Source organism: Buteo buteo, chromosome 2 (genome assembly GCF_964188355.1).
Source record: "Buteo buteo chromosome 2, bButBut1.hap1.1, whole genome shotgun sequence".
NCBI lineage: Eukaryota > Metazoa > Chordata > Aves > Accipitriformes > Accipitridae > Buteo > Buteo buteo.
In genome coordinates this window covers 63881108-63907224 of record NC_134172.1, presented here as the reverse complement: position 1 = coordinate 63907224, position 26117 = coordinate 63881108, and the positions used below count along the sequence as shown (strand labels likewise).

The following is a 26117-nucleotide window of genomic DNA, read 5'->3' as shown; positions in this document are numbered from 1 at the left end:
TAGAACAAAAAAGGAACCCTATTCTGCCATAAATCCATAGTGTGCCCACATATAAAATGCTGCACACATTTATTACCTTTTCATCTCAGAACAGATCTAAAAGAAATAGAAAACACGCAGAAAAGACCAAGGTGATTAGACATATAAGGAAACACTAGTTATATTCAGGAAGAAATGAGGAGGAAGATCATAGAGAGGTAAAATCATGAATGGTATTGAGCAGGTAAACAAGGAATTACTGTTCACTGTTTCTCATAAAAAAGATGTAGAAAAGAAGCTGATGACTAAATGATACTTTAAAAATAAAATAAAAGTACTTTATCATGTGACACAATTAAGTGGCAGAAGTCATGGCCACAGGACATTAAAGAGCACAACATACGAAAGAGGTAAAAAAGGGACTGCACATTCATAGAGGATTTCTGTTAGTAGATACTAAATATGATGGTCTCCATGCATATCACTTGTGAGTGAATGCTGAGAGAATATACCAGAAGAAATACTGATACACAGTTCTGTTTCTTATACTTTTTCCCAAATATCTCTGGACATTGCTAGAAATAGTACACTGGATCTTCATCCAACATTAGAAGAATGACTTCTGAGTATGTTCATTTTTGTTCATTTTTTGCTGATCTTTACAGATACTGACTGGTATCTCTTCTGTCTGTGTATCTCTTCCTGCCCTGACTTGCAGCAAGACAGCCACAGTTCATTAGATGATCCTGGATACCAGTCATCAGGTCACTTTGCTGACTTGATAGGAATTTCACCTGAAGTAAGCTAGTGTAATTAAAAAAAAAATTGCTACCTTTACTATAGCTTTTAGTAACCTCATGGGAAGAGGCTACATTTTGTGTAGAAGAAAGAGCAAGAATGATCCTGCTCATACCAAATAGATCATTCTTCCCTAGGGGAAAATATAATTAAAAAACATTCTTTCTCCAAGAATTTGGGACTAGAACAAGTTTCTATTGGATAGGAACAGCAAGTCACCCACATCCTCTCCAAAAAAGCAAGCCACATCTCCTTTCCTAAAAACATCTCCACAAAAAAAGAAATTTATTTCCCTTCAAAAAGGAAGGACAATTGCTAGAGTTCATACAATTAGTAAACAATTAACAAGCCTAATCCTTCATGCTAACACCTAGTACTGCTACAACCTTTATCTAGTGATTGAGGCCAGGACAAATGCAAATACTCACTATCTCACTTCCCAATTCATTTTTGTAGTGCCTAGCAGACTGGCTTATTTGCGTTTTGCTCCATCAGACTTCCCACTATTTCCTAGCACAGCCCCGTTCATACATGACCTGTTTGACATTCTCCCATCAGTTCCACGTTTGGGTAAAATTCTAATTTGAAGTCACATTGCTTTCACCTTCTACCAATATTCTGCACCTTCTGGTTTCAATCATAAGCTGAGAAAAACCCGATTTCCCCAAGCACTCCTCCTCCCCAGGGCTTCAAACACACGCATGCCACAGAATAGTTAACAGTTAAATATTTTCTTGCCAATATTTTAAGAGTGCAGAAGGTTCCAAATTGCTGGTAAAATAAACAATGCCAGACTGTGAAAACTCCTGCCTGCCATATACTCTGATGTTAACAAGAGTTTCTTTATTACTGTAACCTTTCAGAAGCGAACAAAAATTATTTCTCTACCCTAGCTCTGCCCTCAAGTAAAAGGCAAAGGAGGAAAGTGAACCATGAAAAAGCTGCATGGTAAGATACTGTAAGTTTTCCATCTTTCTTCTGTATTTCATTCTGACTTGATGCTGCTGTGAATAAATAAACTTCCAGATGATCCTAAAAGCATGGACAAGGATTTTAAGAAGCCAAAAATTTCCTTACACACTGTTTCCTGAATAACACGGATTAAACCTACATATGGGCCATCTTCCCTCTTTCAAGTACATAATAAAATAGGAAATACAAAAAGGCAAATTTAGGATGCTCTCAATGAGACACATTATTTTCAAGCTCCTTGGTACATAGCACTGTCCTCTGGGGCTTTAGCCATGGACTTCCATCAATTACAGGGCCTCTGCCATTTCCTCACTTTTAAAAAATGAAGTCTTCAAACAGCATCTACAAATAGAAGGAATTGCTAGCACTTTTAGCATGGACAACACAAATGACTACACAGTTCAGGTGACACCCCCTAAAACCACTGGTCATTCACAGGCCTGTCAGCCTTCTGTTACCTACCAAAGATATTTGGAATTATGGAATCCATGCCCAAGCCATCTGAAAACCAATTCAGATCAGTGTTGCTCAGTTCATATATACCCAGATTGTACTGATACCATCTTCCATCCATGATATCCATGCCACCTGCTGAATCTCCCTTTTTATGTGCAGTCATTCTTCTTGCCACAAGGCCACCTAACTTGAAAATCAACATGATGTATGTTTTGCTAGCAACAAATGGAGATCTCCAAGATCAGATAGGCTGGTATTTTGGTCACATCTTTTAATCTTTTGCATTGTTTCCTGCCCTTTGAATATGGAAACAACAACATTCAAGTTCTTACAGAATTGTAATTATAATTAACTAGCTAATATCAATAGAGATACAGCAAGTGCTGTGTATGACCAGAAACAGAAGAGAAAGATGTAACAACCAAGGACAGACAAGGGAATAGAAATCTACAGAAATTCCCAAACCAGAATAGAAAACAGAAAACCACATCAGTTTGCCTAGACTTGTACAAAAGTATCATATGCCTTTGCTTATACGAAAGTAGTAAAAGAAATCAAAGCAGCAAGCAAGCATGAAAGTGAGCATTGGAATTATTGAATGTATTGCATTTGCACTTCCTGATCATTATCATTTATTCTACTGTGGGAGTTCTTAGCAAAAGCAGTCAAAAATAAGGGCTTCATAGAGCTGCCAGTTTTATAAACAGATAACATGGGCCAGAGAAGTCAGAAAATGAAGTAAAATAAACTGAGTTCTAACAAGAAAATACAAACATTTGTAACCCACTTACCTAGCCAGGCTACAAGGCACTGTAGTATGTGCATTGTAAACATGAAGACAGTGTGTCTGCAGCAGAATTTAAGACTGGTCTTTGAAGGAGTTCGACAATTAAGTGGCACAGAGTTGCTTGCAGAAGCTGATCCAGGCTGCTAGCACGGGCAGTGGCCAACCCACTCCCCTAGTACATACTACAGGCTATTAAAGCAAAAAAAACCACTAGCAGAGACAGTCAGGATATGTAGTGCCATAGTGAGCAACAAGCCAGAGAGATGATCCTTGAGTGGTTTTCGGAAGACATATGGGTGATGTCTAGGTCAGACAGAGAAAAAAAGATGAGGCACAAGGATACTAGTGGAGGAAAGTGCTGATGATAGTAAATATGCAACTGGGATTTAGGATGGGAAAGCAAGTGTTCAGATAAAGAAATAAAGAAATTGAAGAAGAAAAGACAGATCTGGAATTGAAAGAAGCAAAGTCATGAAGACATTTCAACATGCAAGGGTGGGTTAGAAGCAAGCAGACAAGAGGACAGATCCTGAGCTTCCACTGCAGACCTTTGCAACAGGAGGTTGCTGGATGAGCATGTTGAATAAAAGCAGCACATGGCCATTGAATCAGTGAAGCAGCATGCCAGGGATGGAGACCAGGCAGAACTGACACTGATGGTTGTGAATGGGTTAGCTGAACATGAAGGAACCCAAGGGAAGGGAGAGAGGTGGTGGTGCCAGTCTGACATACAAGTAAGGAGTCCTGCAAGGAAACTGAGAATTAACAAGAGAGGTAAGAAAAGGTAGAGAGATAAACTAATATCTCTACAAGATAAGAAGTAGGAGGGAGAAGTATGTGACATACTGACAGAGGGGAAATGTGAAAACAGGTGCATACCCTGAAAAGGGAATCAGTACAAGCTCCAGTGAATTCAGGCATTGGGGTAACATAAAAATTACTAAGGACAAGGAGGGGAAAAAAAAAACATTCAGAATGGGTGTGATGAAATAAGACCTTAAGTAATAGCTTATGTACTGCAAGTAAATGCTAAAATTAGGCATACCTGAAAACAGTAATACAGTCAATGTACCATAGAGGAAAGCAACCAATGGGGAAGTAAACTTGCACTGCACCTGACAAAATGAAAGCGTCAAGCAAGGAAGGCAACCCCAAGAACTGGACCATATTCTTCTAACAGGATAGCAGGACTGAAGGAGAACAAGACTAATTACCACAGTTGTACAGATATAAGCTTGATGAAGATCCTATTAGCCTGAATGCATTGGCTGTCACAGAGAAAACAGAAGAATTTCTCTTGCACACTGTGCCTCCTTCTCTCCTGGAAACAATCACTATAGTCCGTAAAGCTGCACTCATGTTTTGCTCTCAGAAACAAAGCAGTAACACACAGTTACTAATCCTTCACCAAACTAAAGGTTAGAGAAGAGATCCCAAGTACTGAACAGACCTCACATGCCATCTGTGCCCTGTGAAGACGAGTCCAGAATTTGTGCAAAATACAGCACTTCACCCACTCCTTAGTTTAGCCAGAATTAGCATTTGGAAGGATTCAGCAGAAGCTGGATGCGTAAGGAAAACCAACCAACCTCTCCTTGTCAGCAGCAGTTACCAAACACCATCTGGTACCTGCAACTACAGCCTCCTGATACATGAGGAAGGGAACAGCCAGAGACACTACAGAAGGTGGCAGTGGCAACCGGTGAGCTGGGAGACCCCACAATAGCTGCATACTATCTTAAAGCCACAACACAGGGGCGCTGTTGAGTCTGCCAGAGACACAAAAAGAAGTTGCCCAAGGGGAAGGGAATGAGCCCCTGCACCGTATCAGAACCTTAACTGATGCCTATGTTACTGTCTTTCAAGTCAGGCTGCCACCAAAATCATAAGGAGAAGTTAAGTTATTCATTTTTGAAGAGGAAGCAGAAGATTCCAGTGACATTCTACCAGCAGTGAAAAGCACAAGCAACAATATGATTAAAATGTATTGGGAACAACACGGAACCTCTCAATGGTTTGCTTGATTACTCTGATTTAGAATAGACATTGGTCTTGGTATTTGTCTGTATTTATGAAGGACCTTAAAAGTGCATTCATGTTTTCACTGCAGCAGCTCAAGAGTTGTTAAAAAAGAATTACAATCACAATGTGAGATACCTTGCTCCCAAGAGTCTCAAAAGGCTTAGCCGAGCAGACCAGCTCATCTCAGTTTAGGAATTCTGGGGCAAACTCCAAAAGGATAGGAAGCTGATAATGTAAATGTCCAAAATATGTAGCATAACAACATGTTACTTAAACCTTCACTGACCGGAGGCAAATCACAAACTGGATTGTGAGTGATACACGAAGCACCGGCAGGAGCTAGGCAACAGTGACAACATAGCTACTACCTGTTCTGCTGAGCCTGGAGACTGCAGCAGGTTCTGTAAGGATCATTTTCCTGTTTCCACCATCATCTTTACACTGTCAAAATAAAAATTATGCAGTTGTAGTGAGCAGTAGTTTCATTGCTCAATGTTTGAATTTTGGCAACTACACTATGTTCTGGAGAGTCTGAGGAACACGGGGCAGCACTTAACACCTACAAGCACCGCATGGTAAAATTGATTTTGTCATGTGAGTCCCAGCAGTGCAGAACATGGGGAATAATGAGAAAGGTATTTCTAGAAAAGGTGCTATAAGGCAGCTTCCAGTGTACATCTTGCAGGAACCAGAGGGAGGCACAAAATAGACCAAGGACACTACCTTACAGTAACACGATCCAACACATCTGGGAAATTTGAATTGCTTTTTTTATGCCAGACTCCACAGAAGACTGGGGCAGGCCAGTTGAAAAGCACCCAAGCATATATTATACCTTGATTTCAACACCAGGTATACTTGGCATGCCCCAAACATGCCTATATTCAGACAGCCAGGTGTGTTAGTTCCACAGGTGCTGGTTCTAGAACAACTACATCAAAAACAACATGAGAAAGAGACCCCTATTTCAAAACTCCATGACCTGGTAAAGCTAAATTTGCATCACCATGCATACTGTTTGTTCCAGACCTCATCATGATCAAGATATTTTCAACGTACATGCATACACATGCATTTTCCTGCATATTCATGTTATTAAGATTTCCAGAATCAAATTTACTGAATTTACTGTGGAAATTTACTATGACCTGATACTATTATTCATTTATGAAATGACAAAATACTGAAACTTGCTGTGAACTTTCAAGCTCTCTGAGAAAGGATAAAGGGTTGATGAACTATTTCTTTTGTGATGTTCTTAAAACACTAAGTTCAGTTAAAACATCATTACAATGCCTGGTATCCTATTAAACAAAAAAAGGCACAAAACACACACAGAGCAATTTTGTAACTCACTACTTTGGCAAGTTTTTGGTTTTTTGTTTTTGTTTTGTTTTGTTTAAAAAAAGGGAACACTAGAAACTGGTAAGATTTTATATATTACATTTTCTAAATAGTCATTAAAAAACTCATAACATTTTTCTCCCTAAAACGTCCTAGTAAAGTTATACATTTCAAAATATACATAGACCATTTGAAACTAAAACTTTTCCTCTTTAGTTTTATAGGTTTTTAAAAACCTTTTTCAACTGTACTAAACACTATCCTCTATCTCATACCCCAATCCATTTCCTCAAAATCACTACCTTCTCTATGTTTTGCTTCAGTACACTTCCTCCATCTCAACTCCCCCTTCCACTGCACTGCCAGAATACTGCACACACTTTCCTTCTGTCCCAGCTCTGCCCCTGTTCTCCCATGATAATGTAATTTCTGTTCTGTGCATCCCAAATTGATTCCATGAATTCCCATCAGCTTTTAGACAGGCCTGAAAAAGACCCCCTGAGCATTCAAGTACAGTAGTTTCCCATTGTAGCTGAATCAACTGCAATAGTTCAATTCAAAGATCAAGTTCTATTTTAAAATTCTATCAATTTTACACCCTGTCCTATTCTAAAGCCATTCCAGAATCTTAGTTGTCTCACTCTGACTGTGATTTCTGAGTCTTTAATTAGAAGCGTCAGACTTTTTGTTCTCCACAGTAAGAAAAACTTAAACTGAATTATATCAAGTTTAGGAATTTTTGTAGCTACTGTAAGGTAAAATGGCATTTTTAATTATCTGAAGTCTTCTAATTGTGAAAAGACTATCAAGACAGAAAATAGTGTTCAAGTTCACAGAGCTAAATTCTGCTCTCAGTTACACTGATGTGAACCACATTATTGATTCTGATGGCATTACTTCAGATGTACACCAATGTAACTAAGAGCTAATTATGGGTCACTGTATATAAACAGCTCTAGCTAAAAGTATAACAAAGACTGTATTGTGCTATGCACAGCAGAGCCAATAAATGAATTCAAAAGACACCTAGATGTGTTCCTGGAAAAAAAGGGGGCAGGGGTCTAAGCGGTCTGGTGGGAAAACAGGAAAGTGAGATTAAGATAAATTAGAACAGATTTGGCACACTGGGCTTGACAGCCCCTCCTATTCTTATCTCTTTCGCAGCTTTTAGAACATGTATGGTTATAAAATGAATTGTTATTTTGCATTGAAAAAAACTTATTTCAGAAGCAGAATACCACCACAACACACAAGACTAATGCTGTTAAAATGAGCCTACAACAATTTACAGGTATTTGAATAAAGCCTGATGGATCTTTCTAAGACAGTATGCGATTGCACCCAGAAGTATTAGTATGGGGTTCCTGGAGGAAGAGGAGGGGGTAGGGAAGGGGTGTTGAAGTTTTTTGGTGCTTGGTTTTTGGGGGTTGGGGTTGGGGGTTTTTTTCGGGGGGGGGGGGGGTGGGGGGTGGGGTGTCCTTTTTTTTTTAACCTCATATCGATTGTCCAATTATCAGCTGAAATCCTGCTGCAGGGAACTCCAGCATCTAGAATTCCTTCTGACCAACTCTGCAGCTTCATCTAAGGGTATTAAAATAAACTTATAACAACTGCTTTTATACACACAGTTACTAAAACACAATATACAGGTTGCTAAAGAACTCTGTTAGCAAGACAAATAGCAGCAATTTCTAGTACTGACTCAAGTCCCCTTACAAACGGATTAGGCAGCTGCCAGTTTTCATAGTATAAATCTATTCACTGCAAGCCACAAGGTGGAGATCTCTGGCAAAGTAGGATCGAAAGGAAGTCTTCTACCCAGCCTAATGTTACTATTAACACTTTGAGCCATTGCATCAAGCCAATTTTTCTGTTTGTTTTTAAAGTTTGATAGAAATGTCACTAGTGGAAAAATTAAGTAAAGAGCACTGGTTAGCCACAGAACTGGACACACCTGGCTGCAAACCCACCAAAAGAAACTGACTTCATTAGTACTAGGGACAGTAGAGTAAAATTTATACCTGAAATATGCCTGCACCAGTAGAATTTGCTGAGGCCACAGGCTCTCTGTGTGTTTTTACAGCTGTGTCAAGTTTTGGTTTCTGACTCTTGCCGACATTCAGGAGTTCTGAAGGAGCTCAGGCTAACAGGTCCCAAAACTTTGTAGCTGAGATTTAGATCTCAGCAATTTTAACAACCAGGTTTTGAAATAATACAAACTCCATTTGGAGTTAGAGCTGATGTAAATTAGTAGTTAAAATGCCTTACATTCTATCACTTTCGGCTCCAATGAACTTGTATATTTAAGAGCAGATGGCATATTTTAATAAACCATCAATATCAGTTCAGGAATATAGTATCATTTTCTGCATCAAGTGTTGGAACTGCTGCTAGATACGGAAATGAGTTGTGTCCCTGCCTATGGCAGGGGGGCTGGAACTAGATGATCTCTAAGGTCCCTTCCAACCCAAACCATTCTACAATTCTATGAATAACTGCAGCTTTGTCTGTCAACAAGTTAAACTAATTGCATCGACTAGCAATTTCATACAGGTGCTCTGTCACTTATACCACAATACAGGAATGTACAATCGGAGTTAAATATTGAACTTTGATATCCTACATGACAGAAAAAGCAGGGAGTGGAATTTCCTAACTCCTAGAGCTATGAAGATGGTAACTTAGTGCCCTAAAAGTATTCAGTAAAGTTTCTTTTCATTTAACTTCCCTCTCAGAAAGGCTCAGATTCTGAAATTTAAAAGTATAAACAGAGGAACATGAATGTCATCATCTTTTTATCTACTATTCCTACCCTGATATATTTAACTATCTTCTTTTGGAGGTAGAATATATACTGATTGCAGGACTAAATTACCTGAAAATAAATAGCTGTTACACATATTCCTCAATCAGCTCACAAACCCTTTGTCATTACTTCAGCTTCATTTTAGAAGAACCATTAGGGATAAATACATCAAGATTAGTAAGTAGAATCTAACACCTAGGGTAACTGCCCTTTACTTACTTATCACTTAAAACTCCTTGCAATTGCTAAAGCTGAGCTGTGAGAAAGAGTTCAGTCAGGGTATATCCATGTGAAGGGGAGGAAAGTAAGTGAAGAAGAGTGAATAAACATGGAAGAAATGGGAAATGCCCATCAAGGGCATGGGTGAAGTGGTATATTAAGCCATGATCACTAGCACCAAGGAAGGAAAATAAAGCAATGATAAAGAGCAAAGGAACAGCTAACCTCTTCAGACATCGATGCATAAATTATTTTCATCTAACATACAATAAATACTACCAGAAGAGACTAAAAAGTTAATTCATCTTGACAAAATAATGACTGAAATATTAGGAATAATTAAAAGATGAAAGAAAAAAAAAATCACTAAAAGATTATGAAAGCCCTATGCCTTTACAAACACTATGGGGAAGAGAACAGTCCTAATTTCCAAGTTTACAATCTAGGAGAGTTCACTATGCTTTCTTACACACCCTTAGTGCCTGGTCTAGTTAGCTGTTACCTCGAGAGTTCAAGTTCTCTCACAAGGAGTCTCATTAAAATCAATGGGCCTCTGTGCAGCTAAACTATATTAAATATACACACAGATGTAACTGTTTTTGAGATCAAGCCTTTAAATGTGTACAAACTTCATTTAAGCATCAGCTATTGCCACATAAAAGCTACGTTAACACTAGGTTACAGTCAAAAATGTATTATAAGAATCATATTATTGCAAACTAAGCATGCTCATTATTACATTGCATGATCATTATTACAAAGATTGTGAAATTTAAATTCAAAGATAAACTGAAAAGATGCCTAGCTTGCCAAGGCAGAGAATGAATGGCATTCAAACAACTTAAGATCTCCTTACAGTTGCATCATACAGCAACCATACCGTTATAATATTCACATATTAACATTTGAGGCTCCAGACTGGATGAAAACATAAGGACACTGGTGGGGTTTTTTTCTACACTTTGGGGAATTTTAGGGAGCAATGGAATGGTTTAGTTTGCAGAAATGGAAACCTTGTGCTTCCCTTTACAAAGAACTGACTGTAAGCACTATCTTTTTTTCCCCTTAAAGTTTACTGAAAAAAAATCTCGATACAGTTTAAACTTACACCATGCTTTACTTTTGAGTTCTGCATGCTTGCAAGGGTAGAAAACAGCTAGCTTTGCTTCTCTTTGCTGCTTGCTGCTGCTTCAAATCCTGCAAGGAAAACTACAAAATGGCACTTGAGCTTAGTTCATATAAGGCAAAATTAGGGTCAAAAGGAACAGAAATAATTTTCTGTTCCAAAGCAGCATTCTCCCTGTGCACAGATGAAAACAAAAGGTCTCTGAAGATATTGGGGGGGGGGGGGGGCGGCTTTGGGAGGTGGGACATTTGGCTGGGATTTTGGGGTGGGGGTTTTTTCCACTTTTCAAGAAGAGCAGCCTTAAATTTACACTCAGAATGAAGATCTGAGCTGCCTCCAGTTCCTACAGAAAGCAGAATCAACCACTGATATGACATGGAAGGCATCAATTGGATAAGGACAAAAATGCATTAGCTATTTCATTCAATCTTTTTCTCTGGTACTATGATCTAATTTGTCTAGGCTCACTCACACTGCCTTATGGCATCTGACCGGGAAAGTGGAGATTCCCATATTGGAATTCACAGAAGCCCATTAATGTAGCAAGAAATTCTAAGATGCCGGAATTTAGATTTAATCCAAAAGAAGATTAAGAGGATGACTTGTCTTTAAAAGCAAGCTGTAACATAGTAAAGCTACGAAATTCCCAACAACTAGGAAAAAAAAGGCATTGCTGATGGAATAACTGAAGTTACACCAAATTCAACACTTTCTAAAACCACATACAAAATAAAAGATCAGAGAAACTTCTTGAATTATTAATGTGATCGCATACCAAATCCTAAATCTCTGGCTAATTCCCTCGTTTGTCACCAACAGGAATACCATAGCAGCCTCTCCAAACATGGCTGACAACTAAGACTTGACAATATGCCATTATTGCTATATGAAAACTGTCACTTCTCTAACAGTCTAATTTATTTTAATCACAGACAAATGTCTGTTTAATCACTGAACAATTCTTTTCTTTTTCCACAACATAGGAGATCTTTCCCAGCCCTGTTCTCCCACTAGAAGTGCCCTGAACATAGGCATCCTCAACTGCATCAAGTCTTCTGTCACCATTGTGATACTGGGGTTATGAAAACTATCTCCTACTTCCACTGCTGCTGCACTGCCTTCTCTGAAGGCTATCACCAACACAAGGCTGAAGAAACACACTTACAGACTTTAAGGCCAGAAATTACAATTACAACTAACTAGCATAACCTTCCTCAGAACAGGCCAAAAAGATCCAACCTTGTTCCTCCTTCAAACTTGCAAATGAACTATCCTTGGAGCTACTCTCTCCTTACAATGTTTATTTTGTGATAAAGACTAGATACACTAAGAATCCAAAATGAAAAACAAACTAATGACTAGTCATAGTCATGTACAGGAACTTAACATAAAAACCTTGTCCCTTAACTTTCCTTTTACTCACCATCCCAGATACTGAGAAAACTCAAAGCTCTGCTGGAATTACTTAAGTTGTGGTTATACATTTGGCACCAGTCATGTCAGCTGCTTATTCCTATCCACAAATGCCCATTCTGTTATAGCAGCATCCATTTCTGTAATAACATGGCAAACCACGTGGAAAATTAATTACTTTCAGACAAATCAGTATCTTCATCCAGGCTGTAGTACAGTTTCAGAAACAATCTCAGTTGCTCAATACAACAAGCAGTACAGCTGTGGGACTGAATGGTCAGGAGTAAGGGCTACATATACCTGCTTAAGAAATAAACAAGCAGCTACAGGTTGATTCTCAGGCATTCTTCTAAGATATGCAAAGTTACAAAAGCATTGAAAGATGTGAATCATCAAGATTATCAACACCAAAGATGACTTACCCCCATCACCTTACCACGCTGTTCAACATCCTCCCACATGCAGTGAACTATATAGCGACACATGTATTTTCCTGTGCGACCCTCCTGCTTCATTCGTACCAGACACATCCTGCAAGAACATAAACATCAAATTCATAGCTTCTAGTTTTTCTTCAAATGTAAAGAGTATATTAAATATATTTCAGTTAATTTAAGAGTCTCCTTACAGTATATGTTTTTGTTTTCAGGAAAAAACCCCACATACAAAGATTTTTATTTATCTTTTTTAAATCAACTACCACAAACTTTTCTATTCTGTACTCAAGAGCTGTATCTGCTGGATTTTGGCCAATCCAGCTATGGAAGAGTGACAGTGGACTCTATTCTGGCTGACAGTACTGTAATCTAGTTAAACAGTACTGCAACCTAAATTCCTCAGCCTTAAGAACATATCACCCTTTGGAGCAGGAACAAATGTCTTGTCTAATCCTAGGCTACCAGCCAGCTGTAATTCAGCTTGGTATACTAAAGTGCTGTAAGAGTCTGAACTAGCCAAGCTGTGAAAGCTTAAGCAAGTTACAGACTTCACCCAAATTCACATTAGCAATGTCCTAAATTATTTCAACTACAGGGGTCTTTGGATACATGTCCAACCGCTTGGCAAAATGCCTACACACAGTACATGCTAGAAGAACTCACAAGTTTGTAAGTGCATTGTGAGATCTTAATGAGAATACCAGGTTGAGTAGTTTTACTTTTTTTTAACCATTAAAGCCACTTGAACTTCATTGCTGCTGTTCTGTCTAAAAAATAAATTGTCAGAACAAAACTTTTATTTTGCCTCTTTTACGACATCTCTAACAGCGTGAACTGAAATACAGGCTAATCATTGACCAAGCTAAGAGACCAGTCCCATCACCAGTCCCACCTTCTCTACCTCACTAATCAGCTCTGCTCCTGTGCTATGTAGTCAGAAGTACCTGTCCAGGATTGACTGAGTTACTGTAGACAAGGTGATGCTCAAACACTGGAGCCAAAAGAAGTCACTGCTTTGCATAGAGACATGCTACAGGTGGGAAACTGCTCACAGGAAATGATTCTCACAGCTTATGTAAAAACAACAGAGCAGAGCTGCTGGAGGCCCTTTTGAAGCAGTTGCATACTAACAAGAGTGCATGTGCCACAAGAGTTAAGAGATACAAATGATGATTTTTTTTAATCTGTTCATTTCTTCAGTGGACATAAGATCTGTACCTCCCTACAGGCATTAAAAGTATTTGGTGATCTGTGAATGCTAGCTCAACAGGGAGAATCATAAACACTTGAAGCTTGTTTGTTGAGCTGACCTGTAAAAGGACAGAGGCCAATCTTTATGATGGATTCTATCTGTTCTACTGATTAGTAAAGGAAAGGTATTTTTTAACCTGCACATGAAACAAAACTTATTGCCAGTGATGAGTCACAGAGACAAAACAAACAAAAACTGCATTTGTCCTATATTCTGGTTAGAACCACACATTTAAGTCCCATACAAGGGCCATTCAACTGAGACACCAAAATTAAAAGAAGAAAAGCCCATGGACCAGAGTCTGATTTCTAGGTGTAGAGCTTCTGAAAATGACACTGGCCATACAAGAGACAGCTTGGGCTCCAACACAAGCCAGGTGGAATGAGGTCAGAAGACTGGAGAGAGAGACTAAGGCATGACAAGTAGATCAATGATCAAAGAGTGGAGTGACTGAGAGAATCTGCGTAGAGAGTGGGTAGAGAAGGGAAAGGGCAGCAGTCAGAGAAAGAAATTTTGGGAAGACTGTGGCAATTTCTACCTCAGGAAACAGAGCTGTGTAAGGATTCCCAAGGTTTATACCGTGGCAGTGACAACTCGGTATCTGTTCAACAGTACCACTGTCCCAGCAAACAAATGCAATTAAGACAGTATCAAGAAATGAATCCTCATCTTGCTCACAGAAGGATGACAAAGCTAAAACTGTGGTCCAGAACTCAGAGAACAGCCATCCAGTTACCAGTCCTTCCACAAAGCAAATGCACAAAGAGCTTAAAACTTTTGTGTCTTACTTCCACCAGTTTCAAAACTTTTGTTCCTCTTGTGCATTTACATAATTGAGCTGTATGAAAAAGTTAATTAGTATGAGTTACTGTATCCCAAATTTTTACCTACTCTTAACAAGTCAAAGAGAAAAAGACACAGTTAAAAAGACTGATTTGGGGCTAAGAAAAGCATCTTTATACTTCTCTTGCTGGATACGCAAGCTTAGGGTGGGGGAAGTAAGAGTGGCTTGGCAAGAAAACCTCCTCCCAAGCATAAATACTGGTTCCTATGCAGTCTGCCTTCAGTGGTGAAGCAGGAGAAGAGAGCAGTGCACAGACCAATGGCTAACAATTGGTCACTGATGAGCAGAACTGGAGTGGTGTTCAGAGTAAAACCTGCTACCCACAAAGCCTAAAAGGCAGCTCTGTGTTTGGATGCATAGTGCTGTCACAGAGCTGTTCTGCAGCACCACAAGTACGATCATGGAATTTTGCAGTTTATTTGAAAATTTGGTAGTTTGTTACTACACCTGCCATCTGAGGTTTAAAAGACACAGACTCTTTAAAGACTATAAACCTTCTAACTAGATCAACACAGTGTGAAACATTTTATCGTTTCACTACAGAATCTGTTCTGTAGTTTAGTCAAATGCTGACTCATCTTCATCAAACCATGAAAGCAAAATTATTCCAAACTATCTTTAGAAAGCTGTCTACCTGACATTAGCTGGGTGGGATAATTTATGCTGTATTTAAGTTATGCAGAGAGATAATGTTAGAAGAAAATAATATGAAAGGATGCCTGAAAAAGAACAGGAGCATCTATAACTAGACCCATCTTAGGTGAGATGTAGCAGTTTCCCACAACAGCCTCAGCTACAATGGCTTCTGTCAGTATTCCCATAGTGCCAAAAGACTGGCTTAAATACCAGAAGCGGTAGTCGACACCACCCTGTCGACTGTTGTGAGGTGGCTCGGTGCCATGCAATCAAGATGTGATAATGCATTATACTTCTACAGGCAAAGCCCACTCAGAGCTTCCTGCTATCCCTGCTCCTGGCCACTCACTTCTGCTTCCTCAGTTGCTCCAGAGCAACTATTTCTGGGGCTATGTTATACTTGTTCAGAAAAATTACTCTGCCTTAACAACACAAGTATCAACAGCAATTTTGGAAGGCTCTATTCTGTTTAACCCATTCATGAATGGCCAGCAACTTGGGGGACAGGAGAAGGGAGCTCCTGAATCGACTCTGTCATCAGCTGTACGTTGTGACATACACTTCTATGAATAATGCTAGTGAGCAGAATTCTGAACCCTTCCTAATTAGGTTTGCATGTTATCCTGCACCCCAGCCTAGCAAGTTCACGAACTACTCTATTTACAGCCACGTACAGGTCTTTGCTGGGGCAAGCTAACAGAACCGAGCCTGGCTGTGCAGTCTTCCTCCCCCTTGGGGCCTTTGCTTAGGCCATGTAGCCCATTCCCTCATGTTAAGGCAGGATCAAGTCAATGCCTAACACATTCCAGATAAACTTTTTCTTAAAACCTCTCTCAAGCAAGACTCCTCTGATACAATTTAAAACTCTTTCTCCCTGCCCTCTCTATCACCAAACACAGAGCTTGTTCCTTTTCTTCTGAAGCTGCACATTTTGAAATGGTATGGTATCCTCAGTCTTCTCTATGCAAATGTGAGAAATCTTTTCCTGCAGGAAATGTTTTCTACATACTTGGTGGCTCTTGTTCTCCTCCAGACTCTCTCAGACTGATCAACACTTTCACAAGTGCAGACTCCCTTATGAAAAACAATGCTCAGATGAATTCTTGCAAAAGACCTTTGAGTCTTTCTGAACAGGAATTGCAGCACCACTCTATTTTCATCCTAAATACTTGAGAGTTGTTACCATACTTGGTGTGGTGAAAATATGAAGGGAGCTCTAGGTATCTACATGATACATCCTGTACCAAGACATTTCTTATTACAGTCACTAAAGTCATCTCTTTGGCAGTTTTGTAACAGCTCTGGACACAGCCAATGCTCCATTTAGACTGCCACTGCACGGGAAAAGGCCGACGCAGCACTGGAGATGAACAGGTTGAGATTTTCTAAAAGGTCTGGACTTCTATGCATAAAGAAAGAGTCCTCCTGAAATAATAGAAATGGCCTATAAAAACATGACATTCAGGAAAGAATATTGATAGGTTTATTTTCTAAACTATAATTCTAGTACTGCATTGAAAGGCACTGGAGTGTATCTAAAGGAACATTATCTTGAAAGAAGTTAGCAAAAACAGAGGCTAAACGCAAGAGCCTGAATTTCCCCCCTTTCTGACTGGAGGCAGGCAGGAAAACTCTGTTCACAGACAAGAAGAAACAATAGCCAGAAAGTCAAACAGAGGACCCACCAGAATCTGTAACACAAGAACGTATGCTCCAACAAGAACCTTAAGTCTATAAAAGGTGGGATCCAAAAGGCACAGAAACACAGTTCACGAGAACACGATGGGCAACGACAACAGCAAGAAAGGAGGTGGGGTTTACCAAACTAGGAAAAATTGTCATCTTCTCCAGCACCAGAAGACACTCTAGATCAGTTGAAACTAAAACTTTGAAGAAGAGGGAAGAAGTAAGTACACCAGATAGTGATCTAGACTGCATTGCAAGGGGGAACAGGAATGCTTTAACAGATGATCAGAATCTACATGGTCAGGACATTGGCCACCAGATCAGGAAGGTTTCTAGCCTCATTGTCATTTTCTCCAGCACCAGAAGACACTCTAGATCAGTTGAAACTAAAACTCTGAAGAAGAGGGAAGAAGTACGTACACCAGAAAGTGATCTAGACTGCATTGCAAGGGGGAACAGGAATGCTTTAACAGATGATCAGAATCTACATGGTCAGGACGTTGGCCACCAGATCAGGAAGGTTTCTAGCCTCTGAGGCAAAAGGTCCAGCAGGAAAGACAGAAGTATTGGAGCCTTCAGACAGGGATAGGATGTCCTTGACCTTGCCAGACCTAGCAGTATCAATAATGTTCTGTTCCCACTTCACTGAGGTAAAACTGATTAAAGAAAGAGAAACACAGAGAACATAGCAATAAACCTGACTGTGAAAGCAAAATTATGTCATGTCAGGATCCTGGTCACTGAGCTAATCACAAGCAAAGCCTGCAGCATTTCCCAGTGACCCAGGTAGTGAGCAGGCCTATCAAAGGCTTCTCTGTGTCCTGGAATATGAAACTGGATCTCTCATTTATGGTCCAGTATGACAGCACTCCCTAGGTCAAGCTGCCAGAACATGGAGGAGCCAGGCACATAAACCTTGGAAAAATTAACCTTTAGTGCTAACCTCCACACTTAAATTTTCATTGCTGTCATATGAAGTAAAGGGATTTAGCTCCTTCATGCTTGTATAGTATATTGCTGTCAACCTGTCCACCATATCTTAAACGTAAGAGTACTTCAATTTCCCTCATTAAATGTCTCCTTAATATCACCAGCTCAAAGTGTGGCAACTCTTGGCCTTCTCCAATGTAGCTCTGATCTTTGAATTTTTGTGTCTATCCCATACTAGTTTCATCTCTATCATAGTCCCCTTGTTTATTTTTATGCCTGTCATGAAAGATTATGTATCCTGAATTTGATGCTGTGTATCACAGGGTACATTTTCCTGTCAATACAAAATCAAGATGATGTGAAAAAAAGTGTGTTCTTTGCAGATTCATGTTACCCCTCTTTGTTTTTCCTGAGATACTTATAAACAGTTTGGTTTTGAATATTTATTGCAGTAGGTTTCCAAATATTGATATGAATGATTAGCTTATCAATTTTTTTAAGCCTTTTTTTCCACAGGGAACAGTAAGAAATACGTAAACTGCAAATCTCAAGGCTCTTCCTTACTTGATTCCACTGATCTCATTAACTGATTATAATTTCAATGGTTCTGCTAATTTATTCATTCTTTAGTGAAATGAGCTGCCCCATCTTTCAATATATTAAGGAGACAGGAAATTAAAAGGAGGGAAGGGGAAAAAAAGGAGGGAAGGAAATAAGGGGCCTATACTTAAGTGCAGGTATTTCAGTACAAACTTCCTTTCAGCCTTTGGATAGCTGAATGTAAGTCTATGGCCTTCAGTTTCCTGAAAGATCTGGCACTTAACAAAAATTACTGTACTCCCTTGTGCATCCCTCTGACCTTTACAAGTATGTAATGCTAGATGAAAACCTGATTTTTTTGGCTACTGTTTTCACAAATGAAAAAAGTAAAAAAATTAAGGTTTAAGGTGTTAAATAGTTTTACATGTAGCCAAGCTGGCATTCACCAACCTACATGTACGTTCCAGAGGTGCAAGAATAAATGCCAATGCTACAATTTGTTAAATGTTTCTGATGAGCAGCAACTTAAATCACCACAAATTCTCCCAATTTAAATGACTTTTACATAAATTTAAACTTTTCCTAAAACACCCAAGTAAGATTTTTCCACATAGGCTAAGCAAGGCTTTTAGAAAACTCATGGCAAAGATCATTCTACTACTGAGGAATTTAGAGATGTAAAAGATGTTAGCTTCTCCATGGGACTTTTTGTTCTTTAGTAGAAAACTGCTAAACTTCAGTAATTAGGAAATTGAATATAACCACTATTATCAATAACCATGGAGCCTACTTTTTCTCACATTAAGGTATATATCACTCTATTTTCTGAAAATAGTTATATTACTATTTTACTTTTCACTTACCAGACATGAAGCTGGGCTACTAGAAACCATGAATTCAAAGTATCAGGCATTTGGCACCCTTGATGGGAGGGGGAAAAAACACAAAAACAAAACTAAATATTAATATGAATTTTGCCATGTTTTGCTCCTAACAGAAATTCACTACACCAAAATCTAAATACATTTTAATAATTTAATTTCTGGCCCTAAACAGTACATACATATCAGAAGCAAACATCATTTACTATCACACTTGTGCTTAAATTCTAGAACATGCAGCCACAGGACGCTGTAGATTCCAAAAGATTTCATGTGTTTAGAAGTCACTCAGATAACATTTACAGGTGGAGGAAAAATTCCAAAATGGAGAATTAGACAAACATCTGGCTTCTGGCTCAGGAAGTTCCAAAGCAGTAGAGAATAACAGGGATGTATCAACAGATGCCGTGCTCCGTTCTTACACTCTTCCTTTAACATGTGCTGTTGCCTCCTGCCAGGGACAGAATACTGTGCTAGCTGGGTCTTTGCTCCAACTCCGCTGTTCTGATTTCCTACACGGCTGTACAACCCCCAGCACTCTGAGCCCACCTTGCCTCTAGCCATTCTACATTAGGATTAAAACCACCAACGAACCACAGAAACAAATCTCTGTTTCCAGATTTAGCTCTACTCCAATAGCCACTGGGTGTCCCAGAGATGGTTTATCCATATGCATGTTTATACTATGGATCTGCACATGCCATTAGGATGTGAGGCTGGAGATTTAGGCTATGTGGCACAGAAACTATATTCCTCTTCCTCATGCTTGAAGAGCATGGACCTATGGGTTATGTGCACATTAAGTCCTTCAGTTCCTATCAATCTTAAACCTTCCTCCTAGGAAGTCACCTCTACATCTCTTTTCTGGAGAAGTTTTTAAGAGGAGTACCTAATGAGAAGGATTTGACACAGTCACCTTGGCCTACCCAGCACTTGGTCCTGTCTTCTGGACTGTTCAAACCTAGCTGTAAGAAGGCCAGAGAATATTCAGAAACAGACTCTCAAGTCAGATGTGCCCAAAGGAAGTCAACCTTATCTTTTCTGTGTTGAATATATTCCTTCCTGACTCCTATACTTCTTAGCTCTCAAGTTTACCAAAGAGATTCACCTGGATCACGAAGCAATACTCTTCACAGCCTCTTTCTTTTTATATGCCAACTATGGTCAGGCAACCACCAGAAGAACCAAGGAAATCATCACTATTCCTCCCTCCTCAGAGAGATGACTCCATCAGTGCCTAGGAGGTGCCAAGCTTCAGCATCAGCACCCATACATCACCTATGTCACCTCTAAGACAGTATAACAACACTAACAGCCTATGTTTGGAGATTAAACACAAGTTCCCCTCACCCTTCTCCCCTTTTGACTCGCTCATTCCTATTAGAAATAGTTCATGTGCCTAGAAATGACTACTTGGACCTAAAGGCATGCCAAGGCATCTCTAACTAGGGCAAGAGTACACAATGCTTGAATTAATCAAACCATGTCATTAAATGAAGGTTCCATAGGCAAGATTCAGAGTAAAACAATTAGTTCAACAGACAGAGGTTTCTGAAGTAGAAGTTACCACATATCAGTCTCCCACCACAGAAATCACTCTTCAGTGGAAAGCACACCTCACACCTCTACTACTGGAAATACGGAAAGTTTTTAAAGACCTATTCAGTACCCAGGAGGGAAAAATTTTTTCTCTAACTTTCCAAGTGTTGCACTTCTATTTTTATAATTAATTTTTTAACTTCTGTATCAGGACTGCCTACGTCGTAAATTTAAAGGAAGGATGGCATCTTTAAAGCAACAAGCTTGCCCTCCGATACCAGCTTTTTAAAAAGAATGCAATTTTAAAATATGGGGGTTTGGAACACCTTATTCTGGGAAACTAACTGGGGAGAAAGATCTATCATATAATTAAACTGAAAATTATTCCCTTCAGAATAGTTAGATACAGAAAAAAATGTCTGATGGTAAAGTTACCTATGAAATTACTGTGATTATCATCAGCTGGGGAATATATCTATTCTGCCCACAAAACACATCCTGTTCATATGTCTGCATATGATAACAGACACAAATGCTCAGGATTATGAGGACATACCTCTTCCTCCAGTCATATTCTGCACTTAAAATTCATCAGGTAAGGGATACAAAACTTGAATGTGGACTTTCTTTCATGATAGCTCATCTTTGCCACTACCACAATTTTAGGCAGTACAAAATGGGATAATATCCCCCTATCCTGCAAAAAAACCAGGTGCACTACATCAGTGTTCCCCTGAGCACTACAGATAGCAGCAAGTGTCTATAGGGCACCTGATGGGCTAAGGGAGACAGAAGAATCCAGAGTCCTGTAGGTAAACTCCAGCTCTTTCAAGCTGCTTGGCAGCCCTACTAGGAGCCACCTGAAAGACTGTTTTGATAGGGCCAGTTCTTTACTACCGCAGCTGCATGACAGTGCAGCAATTAACAGTATAAACAGTTCAAGATGAATTCAAGGTAGCCCTACACCCGATGTTCATCAAACTTCAGCTCAGCTCTCAGTATCACCTACCTCATCCTAAAAGCTCTTTTGACCTTTCAAGTATAAGTTTAGGCATGAAACACTCTCCTCACAGGTGGCTACCTCCTTCATTTTGTTAGAACTACCCAAGTGCTACAAGCTTTGTGCATAGAAAGCCTGGCACCAGTAATCTTGCTATTCCCTCCGCTACTTCGCTATTCCCCTTTAGACAAGAAACAGCTGAAGTCCTAAAACAGCTCAACTTCCTATATGAGCAGTGAAGTACAGACATTTGGGAGGGAGGCTCTAAAGCAGAGTTCCCAAAGTTTTGTCCACAGATGATCATAAAACAAAGAGACAACAGAATGGCAGGTATAATAAAATTAACTGCAGTATAATACTAGAGAGTCTCAATTAAAGCACCTCCTTTATATACTACAGCAGTTTCATGACTTGCATATCCATAGTCCGTATTTTGGGAACTGCTGTTCTCAGCCATAATACAGGGAAAGGCAGTTCACAGGGCTCATACTGCGTAACAGAAAGTCTCAGAAATTTCACTAGGTATCAGTAGAAATGCACTGAGATAGCAAGATAGCCTATAAGACATGAAATGCTATCAGTGTCCTAGTCCTCAACACCAGTCTTGACACTCTATGTCACCTCTGTCAGAGAGCTACCTGACAAAATCCACATACCAATTCAAGTTCCATAAGGTCACACTGCAGTTGTTATTCATGCCACAACATAACCACACCACAAAAACACATCCAGAAAAAATGAAGAAGGCTTGACAAAGAACTGGTTCTGATCACACAGGGTTAATGAGCCCACAAATGGTTTTACACATGCATGGATGTACAGTTTCCAAGGCCAGCTCAGTAGGTTAACAACTCTCACAAACAGCACAGAAAAACCTAATAAGCTCTCCAGAGACCAGAGCTGACTTTGTGCCATTCACTTGGATATCTCAACAATCTCAACACCATACAACTAGAGCCAGAAGTGCTGGGGGCAGCAAAGCATAAATACACCACTAGGTCTACATACAGTCAGCTCTGGCTCAGGCAGACTGGAGCTGGGTCCCATGTAGCACCATTACTACTCTTAGGGTTCCTAAGCTGTGCAATTCATCATGTGGGTGTGCAGCACCCACATCAGCATAGTCTCAGGCACATCTGTGCTTGCTGCATCACAAAGGGAAAGAGTTAAGAGTTAGTTGCTTCCTGTTCTTGCTAGTCCCCCAGGCTGCTCTTTTGGAACTGAGCTGCAGTCCTGCCTTAAGTGATGGCCATCTTTATTTGAAAAAGGAGCAATTCAGAACAGAAAAAAACCAGCTCCTGACTGACCTAGTTTGATGAAGACATGGTGAATTGAACTGAAAGTTGGGTATCTTGCTTCGTGCCATGTTTCCTTCTCTGAACCATGTACTCCTCACCACCTACTTTATGCCACAGCTGCTGTCCATCAGACACTTCCATGTGCCACTTTAATTCACTAACACAGCAAAACAGTAAGTCAGTAAAAAACTCGGCTGTTTCAGGTCTTTCAGTCACCTAAACAGTTCACCAGAGGACATGATAATTGTCCAGTCCAGAACACTGGCAGAAGAAGATGGAGAAGTGAGCCTTTTCCCTTCGGCCACTACTTCGACTCAGCTGCCCATGGCACCACAGCCTAAAGCTTCTTCACTGGCAAAATCAATTTAAAAGGTTCCTGCCCACGTCACACAGTCTATGTTTTAGGGGAACTACTTTTTAAACATGGATCAAATGCCTGTTAAATGTTAAAGCTAATCCCCCAAACAGCTGCAGCTATAAGTAGACAGAAGTAACAGAAACTTCTTATATCTGTTTTTATATGAAAGCAATGATTTCTTTGGAACCACAACTATAGACCCCAACATTACAGGTGTTCTTATAACACCAACAGGTGCATCACACACTCTGTCAACCTCGGCAAAACAAACTACCTTGTTCCTTATGTCACAACAGTCTCAGGTCAATGCAAACATAGGTTTCCCTGGGTGTAAATTCAGAGATGGACTGGCTACAACTTACACTACAGAGCAAAAAGACAAAAGGACCAATGAGGACATTCTGGAGAAGACGGTGAAACTTGAAGGAAAGGCTGCCTGCTGTTTGTGATATGTTTAAAGTGAGGGGGAGCTCTGAGAATTTTCTCTTTAAAACAGTAAGACAATATCAAGAATACAACTGAAGTAATTTTACTCAGTACTGAGCCTGAAAATCTGTGCCAGTATCTTTTTCACAGTCATACTTTGAAATTCCTTTAAATTTTAATCTAGGGCAACATTTATATATCTTTGTACAATTAACCTGTTAAGCAGAGATAGTGAAACACCAGTTAAAAATAGCAAAGCCTCTATTTGAGAGGCAAATATGACAAACAGAAGAGAACTTATCTGAGAAAGCCTGAGAGGGCACACAGCTGGGCAGAGGTGTGTGCAGAGGAAAAGTGAGGTTCTGAATTTTTGAACACCGATGATGAATCCTATTGCTCACAGAGTTCTGTCACTCCTGCAACTGCTGAAACCACATCACAGTTTTGGAAAACCTTCTGAAAACCATTGGAAAAATCTTGCAGCAGCAAAACCATGTACCAAACCATCCTCAATAAGCTCTGTACTAGATGAACACACAAAGATGTCCCTTCAGCTGATCTCTCAAGAGGCGGCAGCAGCAGATTCAACCTGTGCTGATGCATTGTAAAGCCATAAGAAAGCATTTGGTAGCTCAAGAATTCAGGCGACAGGCCAGATCCAGGTAATGGGTTTACTAACAGCTAAATCACACTGACACAGGAAATAATTCGCATAAGAATAAAATATTATTGAAGCTTACGTAAGTCTCAAAACCACATCTTCCCCATTCCCCAGACAGATTTGGTACTAATGGAAGCAGCAACAGATATTTTAGCTAATAGCTAAAAAACTACATGCAATGTGGAAAAGCCACCCCAATTTAATATTCCTATATACTTAAAGGAGGGACTTGTGTCCCTGTTCTAGTCATACTCTCTACCCAGTTAAGAGACATGTCCTGGTTTAATGCTGTCATGGTGAGTAAAACATAAAAAGGTTTTAAGTTTTAGCCAAAACTGCCCCAGCCATGAGGGAGAGAGACAGGTAGGACCCTATGATCTAACTGACCCTGTATCATAAAAAAACTTGTGCGTCAGTGGACAGGGATGGTTCTCATACTTGCACCCCAATTATACTGGACCTTCTCACAACTGGTCGTGGGACAGGGTAGGACACAGAGACCATCTGACCACAGTAAAAAGGGAAGAGATACCAGGATTCTTAGTTTATCACAGCCCTAGTAATAAAAAAGTCAATATCCTTCAAACTCCAGGATATTCTGGGTTTTACCTATCCCACCCTTCTTCTTGTTCTCCATTGCAGCAGGCAAAATGTAACAGTCCCAGACTCCAGAATCTGCCCTTGAACCCTTGCCACTTCAGAGCTTAAGGGAATCCTGTAGTACAGTCAGCTTCTAGTTGACCATGCACCATTAGGGTCTGACAAGTCTTTTTGCTGTCATATTTATTGGTATAAATATGTCTAATGAATGTTCATCAGAAGTTCTATCACCATGGCAGTAGTCCAAATACCATCAAGTCCATTACTTACTGTTAAAAAATTCCTCATAGTCAGTTTTCTCCACACAGCATGTGTACATGCGCAAAGCTGCTACCTTAATTTTCTAAAGAAAAAGAAAAGACAATACTTAAGTATTCATCATGAGAGCTAGTGTACACTACTGCTTTTGTTAAATACATACACTATCATTTTCTGAAAAGGCTTCTTTTGAGAATCACAATCACTTGAGATTTTCAGGAGCACATTAAACTATTATATCTCCCACGAATGACACAAGTATAATCAATCTTGCCTTGAAGCAAAAAAATAATTAAATGGCTTCTTGAATACACTTCCAAATCTAGTTTAATATAATACTGTCATTACAGAAAAATAAATTAAATGGCTTTCCTTACAGAAACTCCAAAGATGCCAATTCAGGATTCCTGGTTTCCTCCAAAAACTTTAATTGATGTATACCACTCAAAGTGGTTTGTATAATTTAAGTTTTAAATATTAAAGAAGTGACATATCAGACATGTTCTAAAAATATCTCTTTTCTTATGAAAACGAAAATTGACCAACTAAGCTTCACAAGAGAGAAAGGAATCCCAAATAATGAATGACATGAGGTATACTCAGGTGCTTTGGTACTTCTAATTTTGTTCTTGGCCTGCCATTGCACCACAAACATCTTCAGTGCATCATCTATATCAGACACTTGCTGAAGCTTCAAACAGCACAATAATTGATAGCAAAGACTGTAAAGAGAAGATTTGTCAGCCATTCCCATTTACTAACATCAAGGGGAAAAAAAAAATAATTTGAAAACTCCAGAGCCCACTCCCCTACCTAAGCCAGGAAGCAACACTGGGTTTGGGTTGTTTT

General features: G+C 39.5%; 1 protein-coding gene across 2 annotated transcripts in view; it reads right to left on the bottom strand.

Moving 5' to 3' along the window:
• The window catches only part of UQCC1 (ubiquinol-cytochrome c reductase complex assembly factor 1), a 52559-nt gene that overhangs the window by 14303 nt on the left and 12139 nt on the right, over window positions 1–26117 (bottom strand). For both annotated transcript variants that reach the window (XM_075058599.1, XM_075058591.1), the window contains exons 5-7: window positions 25281–25353; window positions 19111–19168; window positions 12345–12453 (exon numbers count right to left, since the gene is read on the bottom strand). In XM_075058599.1, coding sequence (XP_074914700.1) covers window positions 12345–12453; window positions 19111–19168; window positions 25281–25353 — 240 coding nt within the window. The remainder of the gene's footprint in view (window positions 1–12344; window positions 12454–19110; window positions 19169–25280; window positions 25354–26117) is intronic.